At 35.2% G+C, this 19552-nt stretch overlaps 1 protein-coding gene across 1 annotated transcript in view; it reads right to left on the bottom strand.

Moving 5' to 3' along the window:
* Positions 1-1120: 1120 nt before the first annotated feature.
* Positions 1121-19552, bottom strand: part of ERCC8 (ERCC excision repair 8, CSA ubiquitin ligase complex subunit) — a 60707-nt gene continuing 42275 nt past the window's right edge. Inside the window, exons 9-12 of the mRNA XM_059060977.2 lie at positions 18926-19050; positions 10140-10337; positions 5654-5734; positions 1121-1241 (exon numbers count right to left, since the gene is read on the bottom strand). Of these exons, the coding sequence (XP_058916960.1) occupies positions 1173-1241; positions 5654-5734; positions 10140-10337; positions 18926-19050 (473 nt within the window). The 3' untranslated portion in view covers positions 1121-1172. The remainder of the gene's footprint in view (positions 1242-5653; positions 5735-10139; positions 10338-18925; positions 19051-19552) is intronic.

Consider the following 19552-nt stretch of genomic DNA (forward strand, 5'->3'; position numbering starts at 1 on the left):
GGAGGGTGGTCATTCCACATCCCCAGCAGATGCACCTTTTCAAAATGTACCAGTTACCTATATGTATTTGCAGTTTGGAGAAAGACTCCTTTTTTCTTAAAATTAAAAAAAAATTCCAATTTCAATAGCATTCTCAAAGATTCTAAGAATCCTCACCAAGTGAGAAAAAGTGAGAGTAAAATGGTCAGGGCTTAAGAAGATCAACTGTAAAGTAAACGTATGGAAAACGTTTGGCCAGAAAGGTCTGATATGAGGCCTAACACACACTTAAAAACTCAACAACTGTATACTTGGTATTCAAGTTCACAAAAACCTCTTTAACTAGTCTCCTACTGATAGAATCAGAATGAAAGGGAATATAAGATTAGGTTCATGATAATCACTTGTGGGTTATGACATAAGAAGAGTAGAAAATAAAATAGAATTTTATGACATTTCATGTTTAAGCCAGATTCCCTGCCAGGATATTTTCTGCTTTGATGAATGAAGTGGGACTTGGTCACATCTTAAACAGATTCATAAATGAGTAGTTCAAGCTGTCATCTGATGCATTAAAATAAAGGAAACATGGTATTTTCCCTAAGTTAAATATCTCCTGTGATGCACTTTTTAGATTGTGGAAGGCAATGAGTTCAAGAAAATTTAACATAAAGCTAGACAACGGTTAAGTAAATGAAATCATTGCAAAAACTGAATACATAAATAATAATAAACAAATTTTGATGCTAACTTTTCAACTATACTTTTTGATATAATCCTCAGTAAAATCATTCTTGAAGGTGAAAATGAGCAAGGTGATGGTACAACCAGCAGGAGAAAGTCAGTGCTGAGAGCCTCTACGTGCTCATCCTCTAAGACGGCATCTTATTGTTCACACAATCTGCTCAAGTTCCCACAAAGGGGCTACCATGACCTGTCTCCTTCTACTATAGCTAGCTATACAGGCTGTGGCAGACAGCAGCAACTGGGATCAAGGAGACATGTTCTGATTAAATAAACTATATGGAACTCTGTTGCAGGATTTCATGCAACTATTAACTTCATTTTAAAACAAAAGGAAAAAAACACCCAAATCCAGGGCTAATTTAGCTGTCACTGGACAATTAAAAAAATAAAACAGTCCCGTTTTAAAAGTTTAATCAATAGAGATAAAAAGGTACTAAGAATGATAGTCATCCTTCCTCATCACTGCTGCTCCAGGCATCTTCAAATGCTGGATTTAACTGTGATCTGGTTGAAGTCTAAAAAAAGGGGCAAAAAAGAAAGACTCAATTATTCTACCTCATAATTTTAGGCTCACAATATAGTTATGAAATATATCAGATAAAAAGCAACTAGATTATTTTTGAAGAAACTATATAATTGTTAGTTTCAAACCAAAAGTTAACAAAAGAAACACCCCACATACAATATAAAATAATGTAACTTCATTTTAAATAGACATATCAGACTTTAAATTATGTTTCCTTCAAAGTAGTTACCTCATACACACACAAAGACACGCACAGACACACAGACACAGAGACACACACACGATTGCTGCTATTACTTAAGGCATTTTTACACCTCTTTGGAGTTACCTGGAGAAGAGGGCACATTGATATCCATGTGGCCAAGGCTGGACTCAGGTCTATAGTCTGAGCTGAGAGCCCAAAATATTAATGTGAGCAACTTTTTACTGCTTGGATGGACCTGATTTTTATAAATAAGCAAATATCCACATGTGGGGAATAAGGTGTTCATCAAATGGAGTAATATCATTTTTGGTATTAAGTGGCAAGGTTTATGTATGTATGTATGTATGTAGCTAGGGAAGCAGTTGAAAAAGACAGGCAAAATGTATTGGAAACGGTAACATTTTGTCATTAGCACATAGCTTTCCCTGGGAGATTTCTGTGAAAGAGAACATGCATTAGATGGTATTTATCTAAAATAACAAAACATCACAGTACTCTTAAAACTTTAAAGCTGTACCTAATAAATGTAATCAGCAACAGAGGAATTTTAATTACCTGTGGTATTTCAAATCAATTCACTTGTTTAGGGAAATTTTTTGAATGGCTAACCTTCTTATTCTTTGGCAAATGATTAAAGGACATTAAAATGATCTCCTTTTTTTGAGTATCTGGGCATTATGAGCCACGTGTGCTTCCTACTCTGCAACTTTTATGTTTGCTGCCAGTTTGTTCAGACTCCAAATCCAATAATGTATTAGTTCTTAGATTATTCTTAAATTATCTTAGATATATTACCTTTTACAACATATATCAATATTTTATGTTAAGGGTAGCCCCTACTGTATGTCTGACAATGTTCATTTCCTTTTGATGAACATGATGATTTAGACTCTTAAAATTCAAACAATGATAACAGTAGAAAAAGTGGGTGTTTGCAGTAAATTCCCCAAGTATCAGCCAGGACAGTCAGAAAACAATATGTTAACTTAGGTATTCTTTATAGTTGTTAAAGCTTAGATCTGAGTCCATTACTTAATCTAATGTTGGTACTGTCACCATTACTAAACCTAATATTGGCTATTGTCACTTAGTTGCACAAACAAAATTCCATTATACCTGGTATCCAGATCCAAAACTATTACCAAACCTCAGCAAACTATTCACTTATTTCTAGTAGCAGTCCACTGATTTGCAAGAGTAGCATACTGAAGACTGTTCATTTATTCTTTCATCCAAGTGTTTACTGAATTTTTTACCTTTCTGGGTTTATAATTTAACTACCAAGTTAGGTTATTTAGTGACAGTTTATTTAAAGTCCTTAGGGGTTAGGTGATTATTCTTCCCTACTCTAGCTCTAAAAGCCTTTAACTCTGCCTTAGATATCTACCAAAATGTCCCTGGGTAGATGAACCACACAAAGGCCATGCCTTCTAATTTCACTATGGAAGCCCAATATGTAACCTATTAAACATTTAAATTTCATTTGAAGAATCAACAGAGAAGCAAAAGTATATTTTAATGTAAATTATTGTTGCTATGGTAAGCAAACAAAAATAAGTGAAAATTGGAAAGGCAGTTGCATATAAATTTTACTGTTTATAGCAGTAAAGGGTAACAATATGAATATATTACAGTATTATTAGAAGTATATTTTATTGTTAAAAAACACAAATAAAACATCTTACTTGTAATTGAAAGCTGCAGTAAAAATATTATATATGATGTGGTACCCATATAGTGTTTCAGACCTACTGATCAAGTTAACTACCATCTATGACTTCAGTTTTCTCTACAACATCACCTCCTAGTGGACATTCTTTCTATGCTTGAACATAGCCATCCAGCCTGCCTGTTCTACTGACAGATAGTTGTGAATGTTAAGGAGACAGGGAAGCATGAGTTTAAAGGGGATCTAGTTCAGGTCCATATAACGGGAAGGAAGAACAAAACCAAACTGGACCATCTTCCACACATGCATCTTGATAAATTCTAAATTTCTTACTGGTAATTAGTGGAAAATCTTTATAGGTAGAATATAGGGTTGTCTCAATATAGCAAGTGATTCTACATCTACACAAGTGGTAAATAAAACAGCTACATATTGTGTAACTGTCAAAATAAAGTAAGATTCTTGATGAGAGGTCAGATTTAAACTGTAATATAGTCACCCTAGAGATCTCAGACAGGAAAAAGTGAGTAGGAGTTATATAGGCTTGCTTTGATTGTGACTAAATGTTAGGAAGAGGGGGCAAAAGGAAGGCAGATTCCTCAGAATATAACAAAACAGCCTGCCAATTAAATAATAGGATTTATGCTTAAAGACCATAAAACCTGTCCCTATTGCCCAATGCCCTTCAATTTCTTATGGTAGAACTAAATTCCTCCTCTATCTTGGATATCAGAAGAAATACCCCTAAGGGATAGTATCTTGGTTGATGGAGAAGTAAATCTCATCTCAAGGGAGGATTTGAAAGGAAACCTAAGAACAATTTTGTTTTGATGATTCTGATGTTTGAAGATACCATAAACTTGTCTCAGATCACTAATGAATGGCAGAACTGGGATTTGAACCCAGTTACCAGTATTACTATTATTTAGTTTACCTGAAACTACAGACAAAGTGTTTGTGTGAGTATGTGCATGTGTATGTTTTGTTTTGTGTTAAGTTGCCTCTGTGGGGAACTGCAGCAGTCATTCATTTGATAGGTGAGATGAAAATACTTTCAAATATGAGTTAAATAGTAAATATACATGTAAGGAACAGGGTCTAGTGTAGACAGACTTCTCTATTGGGATCTGCATCGCGATCATATTCACGTTCTACCTACATTCACAGAAATCTTTCAAACTAAAATTTTGTGGAAATAATCTTAGCACTTACCATTTTATATTAATTTGAGAATGGTACCTATCTTAAAGCATATATACAGTGCATTTTAAAAGGTAAGGTTTCATAGCTCTAAACCTTAACTATAAAGCTAACTTATTTTTTGTGCACCTCTGTTTGATTTCTACTTGTTCAGCTTAACTTCCCATATACAAAAATTCTTCTAGATGGGGAGTTCAAACTATCACTGTAACTATATAATGAGGAAATAAACCATCAGAGTCACATACTCTCTTTATAAAATAAGCAATTTAGTTTTCTTCTAAATAATATCATTTTTTCATACGTAAGTCAAAGATTATTTACTTCTAGGTTTTTTTAATAGTTTTCAATTGGTGAATGATTGTTAAACTTTCTAACGTGGCCTATAGTATTATGAGTTGGATTTAATGTATATAGTAATTCCCAAACAGCAGGACACAGTAATTAAATAATAATGCAAAATCAATGGCTGAACCAAATTATTTGAACATATTAAGCTTTGTACAAAAAAAATTCAGTATTTAAAGCAGGTGTACACTAAAACTAATCAAAGCCATAATAAATCAAATTAGACACATGATGAAATCTGGAAGATTTCACCTTTAGATAGCTTGACAAAAAAGTAAAAGAACCTAAGACCAGAAATCATATCTTATTTATCTTTGTTTTCCCACCACATTTTTCAGGTTCTTTATTCACACTGTCATATTTGTACCAGTTTATGCTCTGACATAGGCACTAACAGACTGCTGGTAGAAGTGTAAACTGATAAAATTTGATAGTGTGAATAAAGAACCTTAAACATGTCATACATGATAACTCAAGAGGTAACACTACTTCTAGGAATCTAACCAAAGAAGTAATCAGAAATGTAAATAATTTTTGAAGATATTTACCTTGATGTGTTTATAATGATCAAAAGAAATGTCTTCTAATAGGAAAATATTTGAGTAAATTATGGTAAATAAATGACAGAATGCTATATTATTAAAAACATTTGCAAATACTTGTTAATGACATGGAAAAAGTCTTAAGCAGGATGCTAAGCTGTATGTTCAAGCATAATATTAACCATGCTAAAAAGTATGCACAGGAAAAAACAAGAATGAAGTAAGTCAAAATATTAATAGTAATTAATAAACTTCAGAAATTTATGTTCTTCTCTTAATATTTTTTTGAATTTTCCAAATATATTATAGAGGTAAATTATTTTTACAATCACAAAATAGCAAAAAATGCTTTAAAAGTTTCTCTCATATAGAGTAAATTAATAAAAACTTTTTTATGACTTAGAAGTCACTGTTCAATTAGTATAAATAATATTTACCTCCTCATCATCAGGAACTGATTCATATAAGGATGGTATCCAAGCAAGAATATTGCAGTCTCTGCTACCGCTATAAAGTTCCTATAACACAAAGCAAAGATGTAATTGTAGGTCACTTTAAAGCTGGTGCCAATCTGAAATAAATGACATTAATTTTTAAATGATTAATTCTAAGGTTAGATTAATTAAGATTAATTCTATTTCTACTCCCCAAAGAAACTGGGCTGATGTTTTTTTCTGTTTGTTTAAGATGTAGTAAAGCCTTGTTTTGTATTTAAAAATAGTATTAGGATATGTTAACATGTTGCTAACATGTTAAAATTCACAAAAACAATCATTGTAATTTTGTTGTTGTTGTTGTTGTTTGCGGTACGTGGGCCTCTCACTGTTGTGGCCTCTCATGTTGCAGAGCACAGGCTCCGGACACGCAGGTTCAGAGGCCATGGCTCACGGGCCCAGCCGCTCCGTGGCATGTGGGATCCTCCTGGACCGGGGCACGAACCCGTGGTCCCCTGCATCGGCAGGCGGACTCTCAACCACTGTGCCACCAGGGAAGCCCAATCATTGTAATTTTTAATCAATCATAGTATCCATTTATTTCAAGTGTCAGACAATGAGAAAAAAATGGAAGAAATAAATTTCGTCCTTTTCTGTCAATAACTGAGCTTTAATAAAGACTTCAATGAAGAAACTATATGAGTTTCTAGCTAAAATAGGCCAAAAGTTCAAAAAAAGAACTCAACTAAAGAGCATTAAGACATATATGCCATGCTTGCTGAGAAGCGAAGCTTGGGCTGATGCACAGTCAATGGCAATGTCTTTATGGATATGCTGTCTGCACATGCTGAACAATGTTCATTCGCCTCCCCACAAAACTTCAGAAATATGTTACATTGGCTAGTACTGAAAATATTCCTATGGGGCAGTAAAATAGATACGCTCCCATACAGAGTGTATAAATTGCTATAATCTTTTCAGAGAATGAAATCTCAACATGTGTCAGAAGTTTCTATATGCATTCCTAAGAAGTCATGCCAAAGACACACATGAAATTCAAGGATATTATCATCAATATTTAAAATAATAATTTTCCAAAAATTATTGCCTAGGGTAATGATTTATAAATTTATGCTGCATTAAAATGATGTGATATTACATAACCACTAAATTTATTTTTGAAGAATATTTAATGACAGTGAAAAATATTCATATTGTCAAGAGAAAGGAGCAGGATGTAAACCAAATAGTCATAGTGTGAAAAGAAAAAAACAGGATGTAAAATACTAGGTCAATTTTTTAAAAAGCTACTAAGCAAAGAGGAAGGGCTAAAAAGAAAAAGCAGCAAAATGTTAAGTGGTTATAAACCTCTGACTGACTAAATGTTTGTTTTCCTCACAAATATATTTCTACACAAATATTTCTAACACTATAACTTTTTTTTTCCTGTTCTGGTATGAAATTATTTAGTTTTACTGTTACTCATCTCAAAAGCTATTTGAGGTGTAAATTAGATAGCCAGTGGGAAGCTGCCGCATAGCACAGGGAGTTCACCTCTGTGCTTTGTGACCACCTAGAGGGGTGGGATAGGGAGGGTGGGAGGGAGGGTGATGCAAGAGGGAAGAGATATGGGAACATACGTATATGTATAACTGATTCACTTTGTTGTAAAGGAGAAACTAACACACTATTGTAAAACAGTTATACTCATATAAAGATGTTAAAAAAAAAGCTATTTGAGGTATGGTACAATTAGTATTTTTCTAAAAAAAATATGTAAAAGGTTCTGGCTAAAGGGAAAATAAGATTACGAAGTGATTTATAGGAAATATAGATGTAAAGAGAATTAAGTAAATTACATTTAGTTACACATTATCAGATTTCCTAAATGGAACAAAATTCTACAGACTGCATTGTTAAATCTAGAATGTATGGTTACACTAACCATGGATGATGCAAAGATATTTTCATATGCTCAGTGCCCTAGAGCAATTTAGTTTCCTGAGAAGATATACACCCAAGATACACTAAGGTCAGATAACCTTGTCTTATGTTTCATGATTAAATTCAGGTAATATATCTTTGCCAGGAATATCACACACTTTGATAATTTGATTAAGCTGATGTATGCCAGTCATCTTCAAGGTAAAATTACTCATTTTACCTTTGTAATTAATATTTTGTAGGGTGCTACCTTGAGATTATGTAAATATCCCATTCCTCATCAGACTTTCAATTTATTACTTACTAATAGCAGAATGGACTCATGGATCCCTATTTTAGTCAAAGGGAAATAATCAATTATTATCATTATTTTGATGTTGGATATATTTTTTCAAATTTTTACATTTATGATAGAATTACTATAAATATCAATTTTATTTTCAGATAGTGGGTTGTAACATGTAATTGGTTAAAAGGGTTCTGATGCTGAATGGATGCAAAAATACTACTCTCCTTTACTTTTATAATTTAGATTTATAATTATTTTCCTTTTCAGAAATCATAATAGATGGAATGGGATAAGAGTTGGAAGCTTTCTGATGTAATGCAGTGATTAAAATCTTTCTTAGTGCACAGCACATATAGAAATGGTATTTGTTGGACTTCCCTGGTGGTGTAGTGGTTAAGAATCTGCCTGCCAATGCAGGGGACACAGGTTTGAGCCCTGGTGTGGGAAGATCCCACATGCTGTGGAGCAACTAAGCCCGGGCACCACAACTACTGAGCCCAGGCACCACAACTACTGAAGCCCGTGCGCCTAGAGCCCGTGCTTTGCAATAAGACAAGCCAGCGCAATGAGAAACCTGTGCACCGCAACAAAGAGCAGGCCCTGCTCGCCACAACTAGAGAAAGTCTGTGCACAGCAATGAAGACCCAATGCAGCTAAATAAATAAATAAATAAATAAATAAATAAAAGAAATGGTATTTCTCAGGAGGCAACTGGCCCCAGCTCTCTGGCTATCCTAGGCTTGTCCCAGCTATTCCAGGGACGAAGGGAATCAATTATTTTGACATACTTTCAATACATTCTAGGAAGCTCTGATTTGGTGGAAAGCAACAACTGGTAGTCAGAATACCTGTGTTAAAATCTTGGCTGTGTCTCTACGTGACTCTGGATAAGAAAAGAGGTACTGTATTCTAAGAATTTCTTTGAATGGATAATCATGCTCTGTCAATCTACTTGCAGATTTGAGGCAAGTCACATCACCCCTCTGGTTGCCTTAGTAGCCTTTTCCCAGAAGTAACACTAAAAATATTTAATAACTGGTACATCAGGACACTGGCCAATCAGAAGAGATACTGGACATAGAGAGGGAGCAGGGTCTGAAGGTCCCTCTTAGTTACTAGGTCTAGGAGGCCCCAGGGAAGGGGGTGAAGCTGGAGGTCACTTAGGGGGCTTAGTACAATAGCTATGTAACAAACAGCAGGATATGAATTTGAGCATTTTAATAATGGATAATGCCATGCTGATGTGTGCTGGCTGAAAAACCAGCCCTGTATATCTTACTTCACAGCATCAGACACAAATTAAGTAATGAGTATTAATGAATGAATGAATAAGGTGATAAAGTCCCTCCTAGCTCTAATAACCCATAATATTAATTTTCACGAGCTTCATTTTCGTTATCTACGATGCAGGGAAAATACCGACAATCTTGCTACATTAGAGACTCATTTAAAGGAGTATATGAGGTAATCTATGCAAATGTTCCATGGAAAAAACAATCTGCTCCATTGGTGAAATGAAAGAGAAAGGTTAGGATGTTAAACAAACAAAAACCATAGGTATTTAAGAAATTATGTAAGTTGCATCAACACTAAAGTAAACTTATTAGCCATTGGCAGAAAATAAGAAAAAAATAAACAAAATTTCAGACATATTCACATATATGTAAGTCAAGATACACAAACTATATATTTTTTTGTTTGTTTTTTGTTTTTTTTTGTGTGTGTGGTACATGGGCCTCTCACTGTTTTGGCCTCTCCCGTTGCGGAGCACAGGCTCCAGAAGAGCAGGCTCAGCAGCCATGGCTCATGAGCCCAGCCACTTGGCGGCATGTGGTATCTTCCCGGACCGGGGCACGAACCCGTGTCCCCTGCATTGGCAGGTGGACTCTCAACCAATGTGCCATCAGGGAAGTGCCACAAACTATATTTTGAGATGAGACACGTATGTTCCATTTTTTTCCCCAAGAGCTCGTTTGCAAGAAATTATTTTAATTTGCCAGAGATTTTCAACTGCCAAATAAATGGAGCCATATACAAAAGAATTTATCCCAGTCAAGTTGCACAGTATTATATTGATTCACAGAGACATCCTATGCCACCTAAAAAAAAAATCTACCCTCTATTTAATACTCTAGCTCAGATGTGGATAGAAAGTATAATTCCTTAGAATGAAATTGCAATTTACTCTTTTATATACAACTACTCTGGCAAGCTAGCTACCCGAACATTCTAAATTCCCCTAAATATCATTCTTACCTGGAAATTAGACTGAAATACACAGCAGTCAACACTTTTATAATGTCCCTTAAGCATAGTTATGTGTTCTCCTGAGTAAACTGTATAAATAGCAATAGTGCTACCATATGGTACAAAAACAAATTCTGAACTGCAGCCACAGGAGACGGTGAATTTCAATCCTTTTCTACTGTCATTACATACTTTTCCATAGTTCACCTGTAGGATGTAAAAGCATAAAGTTACTCACTTAAATCTGAATTAAAAAGACAACAAAGATAGGAAAAAATATTTACTTAAAATATTCTACTATAGAAACGACTCTAGTAAGACTAAAGAAAATGATCACTGTCCTAATAGGAATAAGGGCCAATGACATAAATATACATTTCATATACGAGGGAAATACAAATAGTAAAAAGACCCACAAAAACAAATGGTCACATTTCAACTGTGATAGAAATAAAAATGCAAATTAAGGCAATCCTGAAGAATCATTTTAGACCATTTAGCAAAAATTTTAATAAACCATTGAGACACTCAATACTAGTATAAGTGAGGTAAACGTGTAGGTGGCACCACAATTTGATCACTTTCTAAAAGACCAAATGGTTTATTATGCAACAAAATATAAAATATACTTTATATATATACATATATATATATATACACACACGTATATGTATATATATTCTCCCTCCAAAAAAAAATTATATATATACACACATACATATATAATATATATATATATTTCTGGAGGGAGGATAACTTTTTTATTTATAACATTTTAAATTATGATAAAATACACATAACATAAAATTTGCCATCTTAACCACAATTTAAGTGTACAGTTCAGTGACATTGAGTATATTCACATTGTTGTGCAACCGTCACCACTATCCATTTTCCATCTTGCAAAACTGAAACTCTGTACCCTTTAAACAACAAAGATATTCTTATTCCTTGACCTAGTAACTACTACTGGGAATTTATCTTAGAGAAATAATTAAACAGCAAAAAGGTACATGCCGAGAAGAATTCAATTTCACACAATGTAGAATGGCAAAGTAACTGAGAATAGATGTAAATTCCTAATAGTGTTATATTAACTCTACAGTTTATACAGAAATTAAAAAATCATAAGCATGAAAATTATGCAGAAAATAGGGATAAAAGCTAAGTATAAAAAAGCAAAGAACACAAATACTGTGTATACTACAATTGCAGCTTTTTATAAATAATTATATATTTGAGACAAAAACAAAAATTCTACACCTGTAAGTCAAAGATGCAAGACCAACAACATCAGCATCACCTGAGCAGTTAGAAACAAATTCTAGGCCCCATCCCAATCTACTGAACTAGAATCTTCATTTTAACAAGATCCCTAGATGTTCTGTAGGTCCATTAAAGTCTGAGAAGCTTGGGGATAAAGGTTTACTTCCTGGTGATAATTTAGATAAGAAGCTTAGGGTAAGTGTAAAACCAGTATCTAATCATTTAGGAATTATGAGCAAGCAGATCACCAATATCTCCCTTCACTATGGCTAATACTGGAGTTTAAACAGACAGTGAGTGATTTGCCTTTTTCTCTTTCTCTAAAGGTTGGGTGGGAGTGTGTGTGTGTGTGTGTGTGTGTGTGTGTGTGTGTGTGTGTGTGTGTATGTTTCTGTGTATAAACAAACACTGAGGCTCAAATGGATATATGCTGATAATTGTGGAATACTACATTCAGCTTACCCACCCTTGAGGTTAACATGTGACAGAAATGAGCACATGTGTTCAACTATCTCAATGCAGCAGCGGTACAGTGAAATGTTAAAACATTAAACTTATAATCAATAGACTTGGGTTTTTGAAACCCACTCCACCCCTCTTTTTTTTTTTTTTTTTTTTGCCTCTTATGAGTAATGAATGATTTAATCTCTGAGTTTCATTCTTCTAATCTGTTAAAAGGAAATAACATCATTTACCAGAGTTATTGTGAAAAATAAAATGAAATAATGCAGGGACTTGCCTGGTGGCGCACTGGTTAAGACTCCATGCTCTCAATGCAGGGGGCCGGGGTTCAATCCCTAGTCAGGGAACTAGATCCCACAGGCATGCCGCAACTAAGAGTTTGCATGCCAAAACTAAGGAGCCTGCGAACCACAACTAAGGAGTCCGCCTGCCGCAACTAAGACCCAGTGCAACCAAATAAATAAATATTTTTTTTAAAATGAAATAATGCATAAGAAAACACTTAGGATACAGAAGTATTCAGTGAGTCCCTAGATTTATTAATTCCTATATATTTAAAAGAATAACATTCCCTCCTTTGTATCTTTTGATCCTCCATGCACAACAATTTGTAGAATAACACTGTGGGGTGGGGAGGTGGGGTGGAGAAAAAACACAAATCTCAACTAGCAATTCTCTGTTCCTCCTGGAAAAATTATGAACTGCTAGAATGTGATGGTCTTATTCACAAGTCAGAACACCTACCTACAAAACCTATTTTCTTTCCACTATACCACATTCCTTCCCAAATGTGAACTGGAAAGTGTTCAGTGAGGTATAAATACTGAACCAGCTAATTAACTTGTCTTTGTCCTTAGGCGTTCCCCCTGCAATCCATCTTGCAACTTACTGTCCTATTAATCTTGGTAAATTAATGCTGTGATCAAATCACCTGTGGGCTCGAAACTATCAATATCTTTTCAATGCCTATGGAATGAAGTTCTAGTAACAGATGAAGGAAAGGAGAGATCTACTAATTACTAAGTGCTTAGTGTCACACACTGTGCTAGGTGATTATCTAAGCTCCCCGTTTTATGACTATAAACACTTATCATAAAAAGCAGCATGTGACAAATATCATGCTATATATTATGAAAGTACTGAAGAACAGGCTACTTTTGGTTATGATGTCTTAAAGGTGGTATGTACAGTCTTTGAAAAGATTCTGATAGGGGAGGAAAATTTCATAGATGTGGGATAGGATGATGGCAAACACAGTTCCCTATCTTATGAATCCCTTTTATTGTCCCAGATATATACATCTAGTCACTGAATAAATACCTGCAGTGATGCCGAGATTCTATCATAAGGCAACCCATTTCACTGTCAAACAACTATAAGCATAATTAATAATAATGACAGGTAATGTTTACTAAGTGTTAACATTTGCTGTAAGTATCAATGTGTTAAATATTTTACATGTATTATTTCATATAATATGCAAAACAATACTATGAGATAGGTAGCATTATTAAACAAAAAGAAAACACTTAGAAAGGTTAAGTATTTCGATCAAGGTCTCTCGGCTAGTGACAGAATCAGAAACTGAAATCTAGACTATACTAATCAAAAAGCACTGTGCCACACTGTGGTAAATTATTTTTCTTTAATTCCACTAAGTGATGATCACAGTCTACTGTAATACAAGTGAGCACTGGGTACTCTGGAAGCAGGTAAGCTAGACTAGAGGAGTTAAAAAGAGAATGTGCCTGAAATGAATCTTGAAAGCTGAGAAGCAGCTAGGACAGGAAGGAGAAGACGGTATTCTAAAGCAAAGGCAGCAGTCGATGCAAAGAATGGAAGGATGAGAGAGCGTATATTTAAAGACCTTTAAGTAGCTCAGTATGGCTAAGGACAGGGAAAAAAATGGGGAAGTGGCAAGATATAAAGCTAGTGAGTTAGAAGGGACAGCTTATGAAGGCCTTGTGCACAACAGGCAAAAATATTCAGTTTTCATAACCTGAAAGTTTACTGAGGAAACACTTTCACTGGGAGATGAGTTTGGGAAAAGTTAGATGGACGTTAGAGTAATTAAAGAGAGAGACCATGAGGGCCCAAAGTGAGGCTGGAAGGGAAGAGAGCTAAGAAATAAATTATGAAGAAACAATTAAGAGGACTTGTAAATGATTTAATAGCTGGGATAAGGGAAGGGAAGAATAAAGGATAGACTCCCACTTTCTAGCCATTGGTGACTGGGTGAATGATAACACCAATAACTAAAACAGTAAACATCAGAATAGCTATTTTAAAATTTTGTTGCTGTGCCAAAAGCTGTCTGTGAATTTTCCCTGTAGGTAGAGTTTTCTGTACTCTAAGGGAATGGTTTCCAGAGTGCAGTTGGCACCTCAAAGAGTCTGTAAGATGATCCATTAAGGTATGAGGGGAAAATATGAGAATTTCTATTTCATTTTTAACTAAAAAATAAGAAATTAACTTTAATAAAATATATAGACTCACAACAGTATGTGTATATAATTTATAAATAATTATACATATATTGGAAGCATGTACTTATACATTTTTCTTAAATTATAAGGGTACTACCAATAAGGCAACACCATACAATAAAAAGTTATCATTTATGATATGCCTATTATTTAGCAGGTATAGTACTACTCTTTACATACTTCCATTTTGCCCTTACAATTACTGTTTAGGTACCTAATAAACCTGATTTACAAGATGGAGACACTGAAACTCTGACCATAGTCCTTCATGATCTCATCTTAAATAAACTGCCTAATATCCCCAAATTACTAAATGGCAGGACTGAAATTTGCTTACTATTCTGTCTGACAGCAGTTTAAGTGTTTGAATACAGTGTGCTTCCCCTGAGAGTTACTTTTTCTGGGATCAATGTCCCAATTCCTTTAAGTGTTCTTTGTAGGTGAGTTTGTGGGCCACTCTAGTATTTTTGCATGAATGACTTTTCCTTTGATCAAGTCCTTTTTAAAATGTATTATCCATTCTAAACACACTATTCAAAATATGGGCTTACTAACAAAAATCCAGAGTACTACCACCTTCAAGATGGAGAGAAAAATGGAATAAAATCACATTAACAATGTATGTATGTACTCAATACCATTTATTTCTATCACATTCACCTTTGATGCACATGTCAACCTACTTTTCCAAAATGACACCCTGTCACTTCTCCACTCAAAAGTCTTGAGTGGCTTTCTATCTCACGCATAGAAAAAGCCGAAGCCCTTACCAAGGGCTACAAGCCTGTAAGCTCTGGTGTCCTGTGCCTTCTGTTGCCTATCTCCTATTACTCTCCCCTTTGCTTACTCTAGTCTAACGCAAGAGCCACATACATGCTCCTTGGGTATCCCAAGCATGCTCCTGCCTCAGGGTCTTTGTACTTTCTTCCTTCTCTTCTTCCTGGAATGCTCTCCCTCCCACATGTTGGATGGCTCACTCCTTCATTTCCTTAAGGCCAAATGTCATCTTTTGAGTCAGAACTAGCCTGACTGCCCTATGTTAAACATCAGCTCCAGCTTCTTATTTTCTATGCTCCCTTCCTTGCTTTGCTTTTCTTTATAGTACTTACTGCACCGAATACATATTTTACCCATTCATCCATCCATCCATTCATTGATTGATGGATGTCTTTCTTTCTCTCCCTGGAATGTAAGTTCCACAAGGATAGAACTTTTCTCTGTTTTGTCTACTGCTGTATAATACTGCCTGGAAAATAGGAAGTACTCAATAAATACTTACTAAACAAATGAATAAAATGAGAAAAAAGAAGGTGTCACCTGATTAGGGACATAGTACAATATAATGAGTGGGAGATTCTAAATTAAAATTTGCAATGCCTGAGTTTTTAGCCTGAGACACGATGGAGAAGCATTTCATAAAGAATAAGAGGGATTAGCAAACCCTAAAGTAATCTGGCACAAACAATTCTGACTTTAAAGTTAGTTTTTAATAATAAAAGTGATACCTAGAATATCTAAGAGAGAATTAGCTAGAAAGGATGATTAAAGAAAGGAATATGATAAATATTAATATGAACCTTAAGGTAGGTAATAAATGCTTTAAGGGGTCTGGGTATAATCAGCATTATGGTAAGAGTAGAATCTAGAGTCAAACTCTGTTGCTTTCTAGCTATGTAAACTCAGGCAAGTTACCTAATTTTATATCTTATTTTCCTCATGTGTAAAATGGGTGTTACAAGAGTAACAACCTTCATAGTGTTGATGTGGTGATTAAACAACACCATGTATACTCTGGCACATACATTAAATGTTAATTTTTATTAGCATAGTAACTGGCACATAAGCTCTCAATAAATATTTGCTATTAGTATTATTGCCAAATTATAAACTTTTGGTAGCTTATTCTGAAAGTGATTAAACCAGAGGTACATCTGGTAAGGACTATAACATAAATTTTTAAAAAGACTTGGGCTTCCCTGGTGCTGCAGTGGTTGAGAGTCCGCCTGCCGATGCAGGGGACATGGGTTCATGCCCCGGTCCGGGAAGATCCCACAAGCTGCGGAGCGGCTGGGCCCGTGAGCCATGGCCGCTGAGCCTGTGCGTCCAGAGCCTGTGCTCCTCAACGGGAGAGGTCACAATAGTGAGAGGCTCTCATACCGCAAAAAAAAAAAAAAAAAAAAAAGAAAAAAAAAAGAAAATAGAGCTACCATATGATCCAGCAATCCCACTCCTGGGCATATAATGGGAAAAGATGAAAACTCTAATTAGAAAAGATACATGTGGGCGTCCCTGGTGGCGCAGTGGTTAAGAATCCACCTGCTAATGCAGGGGACATGGGTTTGAGCTCTGGCCAGGAAGATCCTACATGCTGTGGAGCAACTAAGCCCGTGTGCCACATCTACGGAGCCTGAGCTCCAGAGCTCGTGAGCCACAACTACCGAGCCCGCATGCTGCAACTACTGAAGCCCGTGTGCTTACAGCCCATGCTCCACAACGAGAGAAGCCACTGCAATATGAAGCCCACACACCGCAACGAAGAGTAGTCCCTGTTCGCTGCAACTAGAGAAAGACCATGCAGCAATGAAGGCCCAACACAGCCAAAAATAAAATAAATAAAAAAATTTTTTAAATAAAAAAGAATTAAAAAAAGAAAAGAAATATGCAACCAAATGTTCATGGTGGCACTATTTACAATAGCCAAGACACAGAAGCAACCTAAGTGTCCATCAACAGATGAATGGATAAAGAAGATGTGGCACATATATACAATGGAATATTACTCAGTCATAAAAAGAAATGAAACTGAGTTATTTGTAATGAGGTGGATAGACCTGGAGTCTGTCATACAGAGTGAAGTAAGTCAGAAGGAGAAAAACAAATACCGTATGCTAACACATATATATGGACTCTAAGAAAAAAAAAATGTCATGAAGAGATTAGTGGTAGGACGGGAATAAAACAGACTTACTAGAGCATGAACTTGAGGATATGGGGAGGGGGAAGGGTAAGCTGTGACGATGTGAGAGAGTGGCCGGGACATATATACACTACCAAATGTAAATTAGATAGCTAGTGGGAAGCTGCCACATAGCACAGGGAGATCACCTCTGTGCTTTGTGACCACCTAGAGGAGTGGGATAGGGAGGGTGGGAGAGAGGGTGATGCAATAGGGAAGAGATATGGGAACATATGTATATGTATAACTGATTCACTTTGTTGTAAAGGAAAAACTAACACACTATTGTAAAACAGTTATACTCCAATAAAGATGTTTAAAAAAAAAAAAGATGTAGTATATATATATATATATATATATATATATATATAATGAAATATTACTCAGCCATTAAAAAGAATGAAATAATGCCATTTGCAGCAACATGGATGGACCTAGAGATTATCATACTAAGTGAAGTGAGTCAAAGACAAATATTATATGATATCATTTATAGGCAGAATCTAAAAACTAGTACAAATGAACTTACTTACAAGACAGAAACAGACTCACAGACATAGAAAACAAACTCATGGTTACCTAAGGGGAAGGTGAGGGGATAAATTAGTTGTATGGTATTAACAAATACTCATTACCATATATAAAATATATAAACAACAAGGATTTACTGTATAGCCAGGAAACAATATTCAGTATCTTGTAATAACCTGTAAAGGAAAAGAACCAAAAAATAAGATATACACATGTACATATGTATAACTGAGTCACTTTGCTGTACACCTGAAAGTAACACAATACTGAAAATCAACTATACTTCAATTAAAAAAAAAAGAATCTAGCACTTTTAGAATACATCTATTCCAATTACTGTATGTTTTGGTACTATAACATTCATTTTGGATATTGATTGATTGATTGATTGATTGATGGCTGCATTGGGTCTTCATTGCTGCGTGTGGGCTTTCTTAGTTGCGCTGAGTGGGGGCTACTCTTTGTTGTGGTGCGCGGGCTTCTCACTGTGGTGGCTTCTCTTGTTGCGAAGCATGGGTTCTAGGCATGCAGGCTTCAGTAGTTGCAGTACGCAGGCTCAGTAGTTGTGGTGCGTGGACTCTAGAGCGCAGGCTCAGTAGTTGTGGTGCACGGGCTTAGTTACTCCGCGGCATGTGGGATCTTCCCGGACCAGGGATCGAACCCGTGTCCCCTACATTGGCAGGTGGATTCTTAACCACTGCGCCACCAGGGAAGTCCCTCATTTTGGATTTCGTTTAAAAGTCAGATATAGTATAAAATTTGACTAACTTTATAGCTTTAATTTATATCAGTTGTTCTCAATCTTTTATTCTTCTACAATATACTTGAGAGAGATGGCACACTCCCATTATACACAGTGGCTCAGTAGAGCAACGATTCTCCACTAAGTGGGGAGAATGTGGTGGGGTGAGGTGGGGCAGGTTGTCCTGAGTTGAGAATTACTAGTTCACATAATGGAAAAATATTATATAAAGAAAGCTGTGATTCAGAGGCAAGAAACAAAGTCAAATCTACAGAAAAACACCAAGTGTTAAGTCACAGATTCATTTCTTTAATGTAGATCCAAAACATTCAAGGTACTTAAAATGTCTTACTAGTGTGTTTTCTCCATTGGAACTATTCCAGAGCCTCATTCGATTATCTGTACCAACAGTGAGGAGGTGAAGCCCATCACTTGTAAAACATAAGCCATTAACTTTCCCATTATGAGCAGTGTTTGCTGCAATAAAAAACGCAATTCAGTTTATCTGTTCTTATAAATTCAACACACACTTAATGCTTGATGATATAGTTACTTAAACATATTAAAGGAAAACTATCTGAATTATCTAAATATAAGTTGATTATATTTAAAATTAATCATCCCTTTGGATTACTTGAACATAAGCTATTTAAATTAGAACCATAAAAGCAGAGGAAAATAGGAAAAGCAAAGGGAGAAAATCCTGCCAAATATGATTTTTCTTCAGAGAGTAAGCTGTGCTATCAAACTCAATCAACTGCATAAACCTACCACTAAAATTTTAAATTGAAAATTAAACTTCTTATATACTATTTCCATTTTCAATCTAAAAATCATTTCATGGACTATTAAAAATCAAGAATACTAGTATTTGCCACTTAAAGAAGTGTTCTAGTCTCAATCAAAATTTATATTACTTTCAAAATGAACAGGTTTGAGAAAGCATAATTCTCAATAACCTGATTAATTTAATTTAAAA

The sequence above is a fragment of the Kogia breviceps genome, chromosome 4, assembly GCF_026419965.1.
Source record: "Kogia breviceps isolate mKogBre1 chromosome 4, mKogBre1 haplotype 1, whole genome shotgun sequence".
In the NCBI taxonomy this organism is placed as follows: domain Eukaryota; kingdom Metazoa; phylum Chordata; class Mammalia; order Artiodactyla; family Physeteridae; genus Kogia; species Kogia breviceps.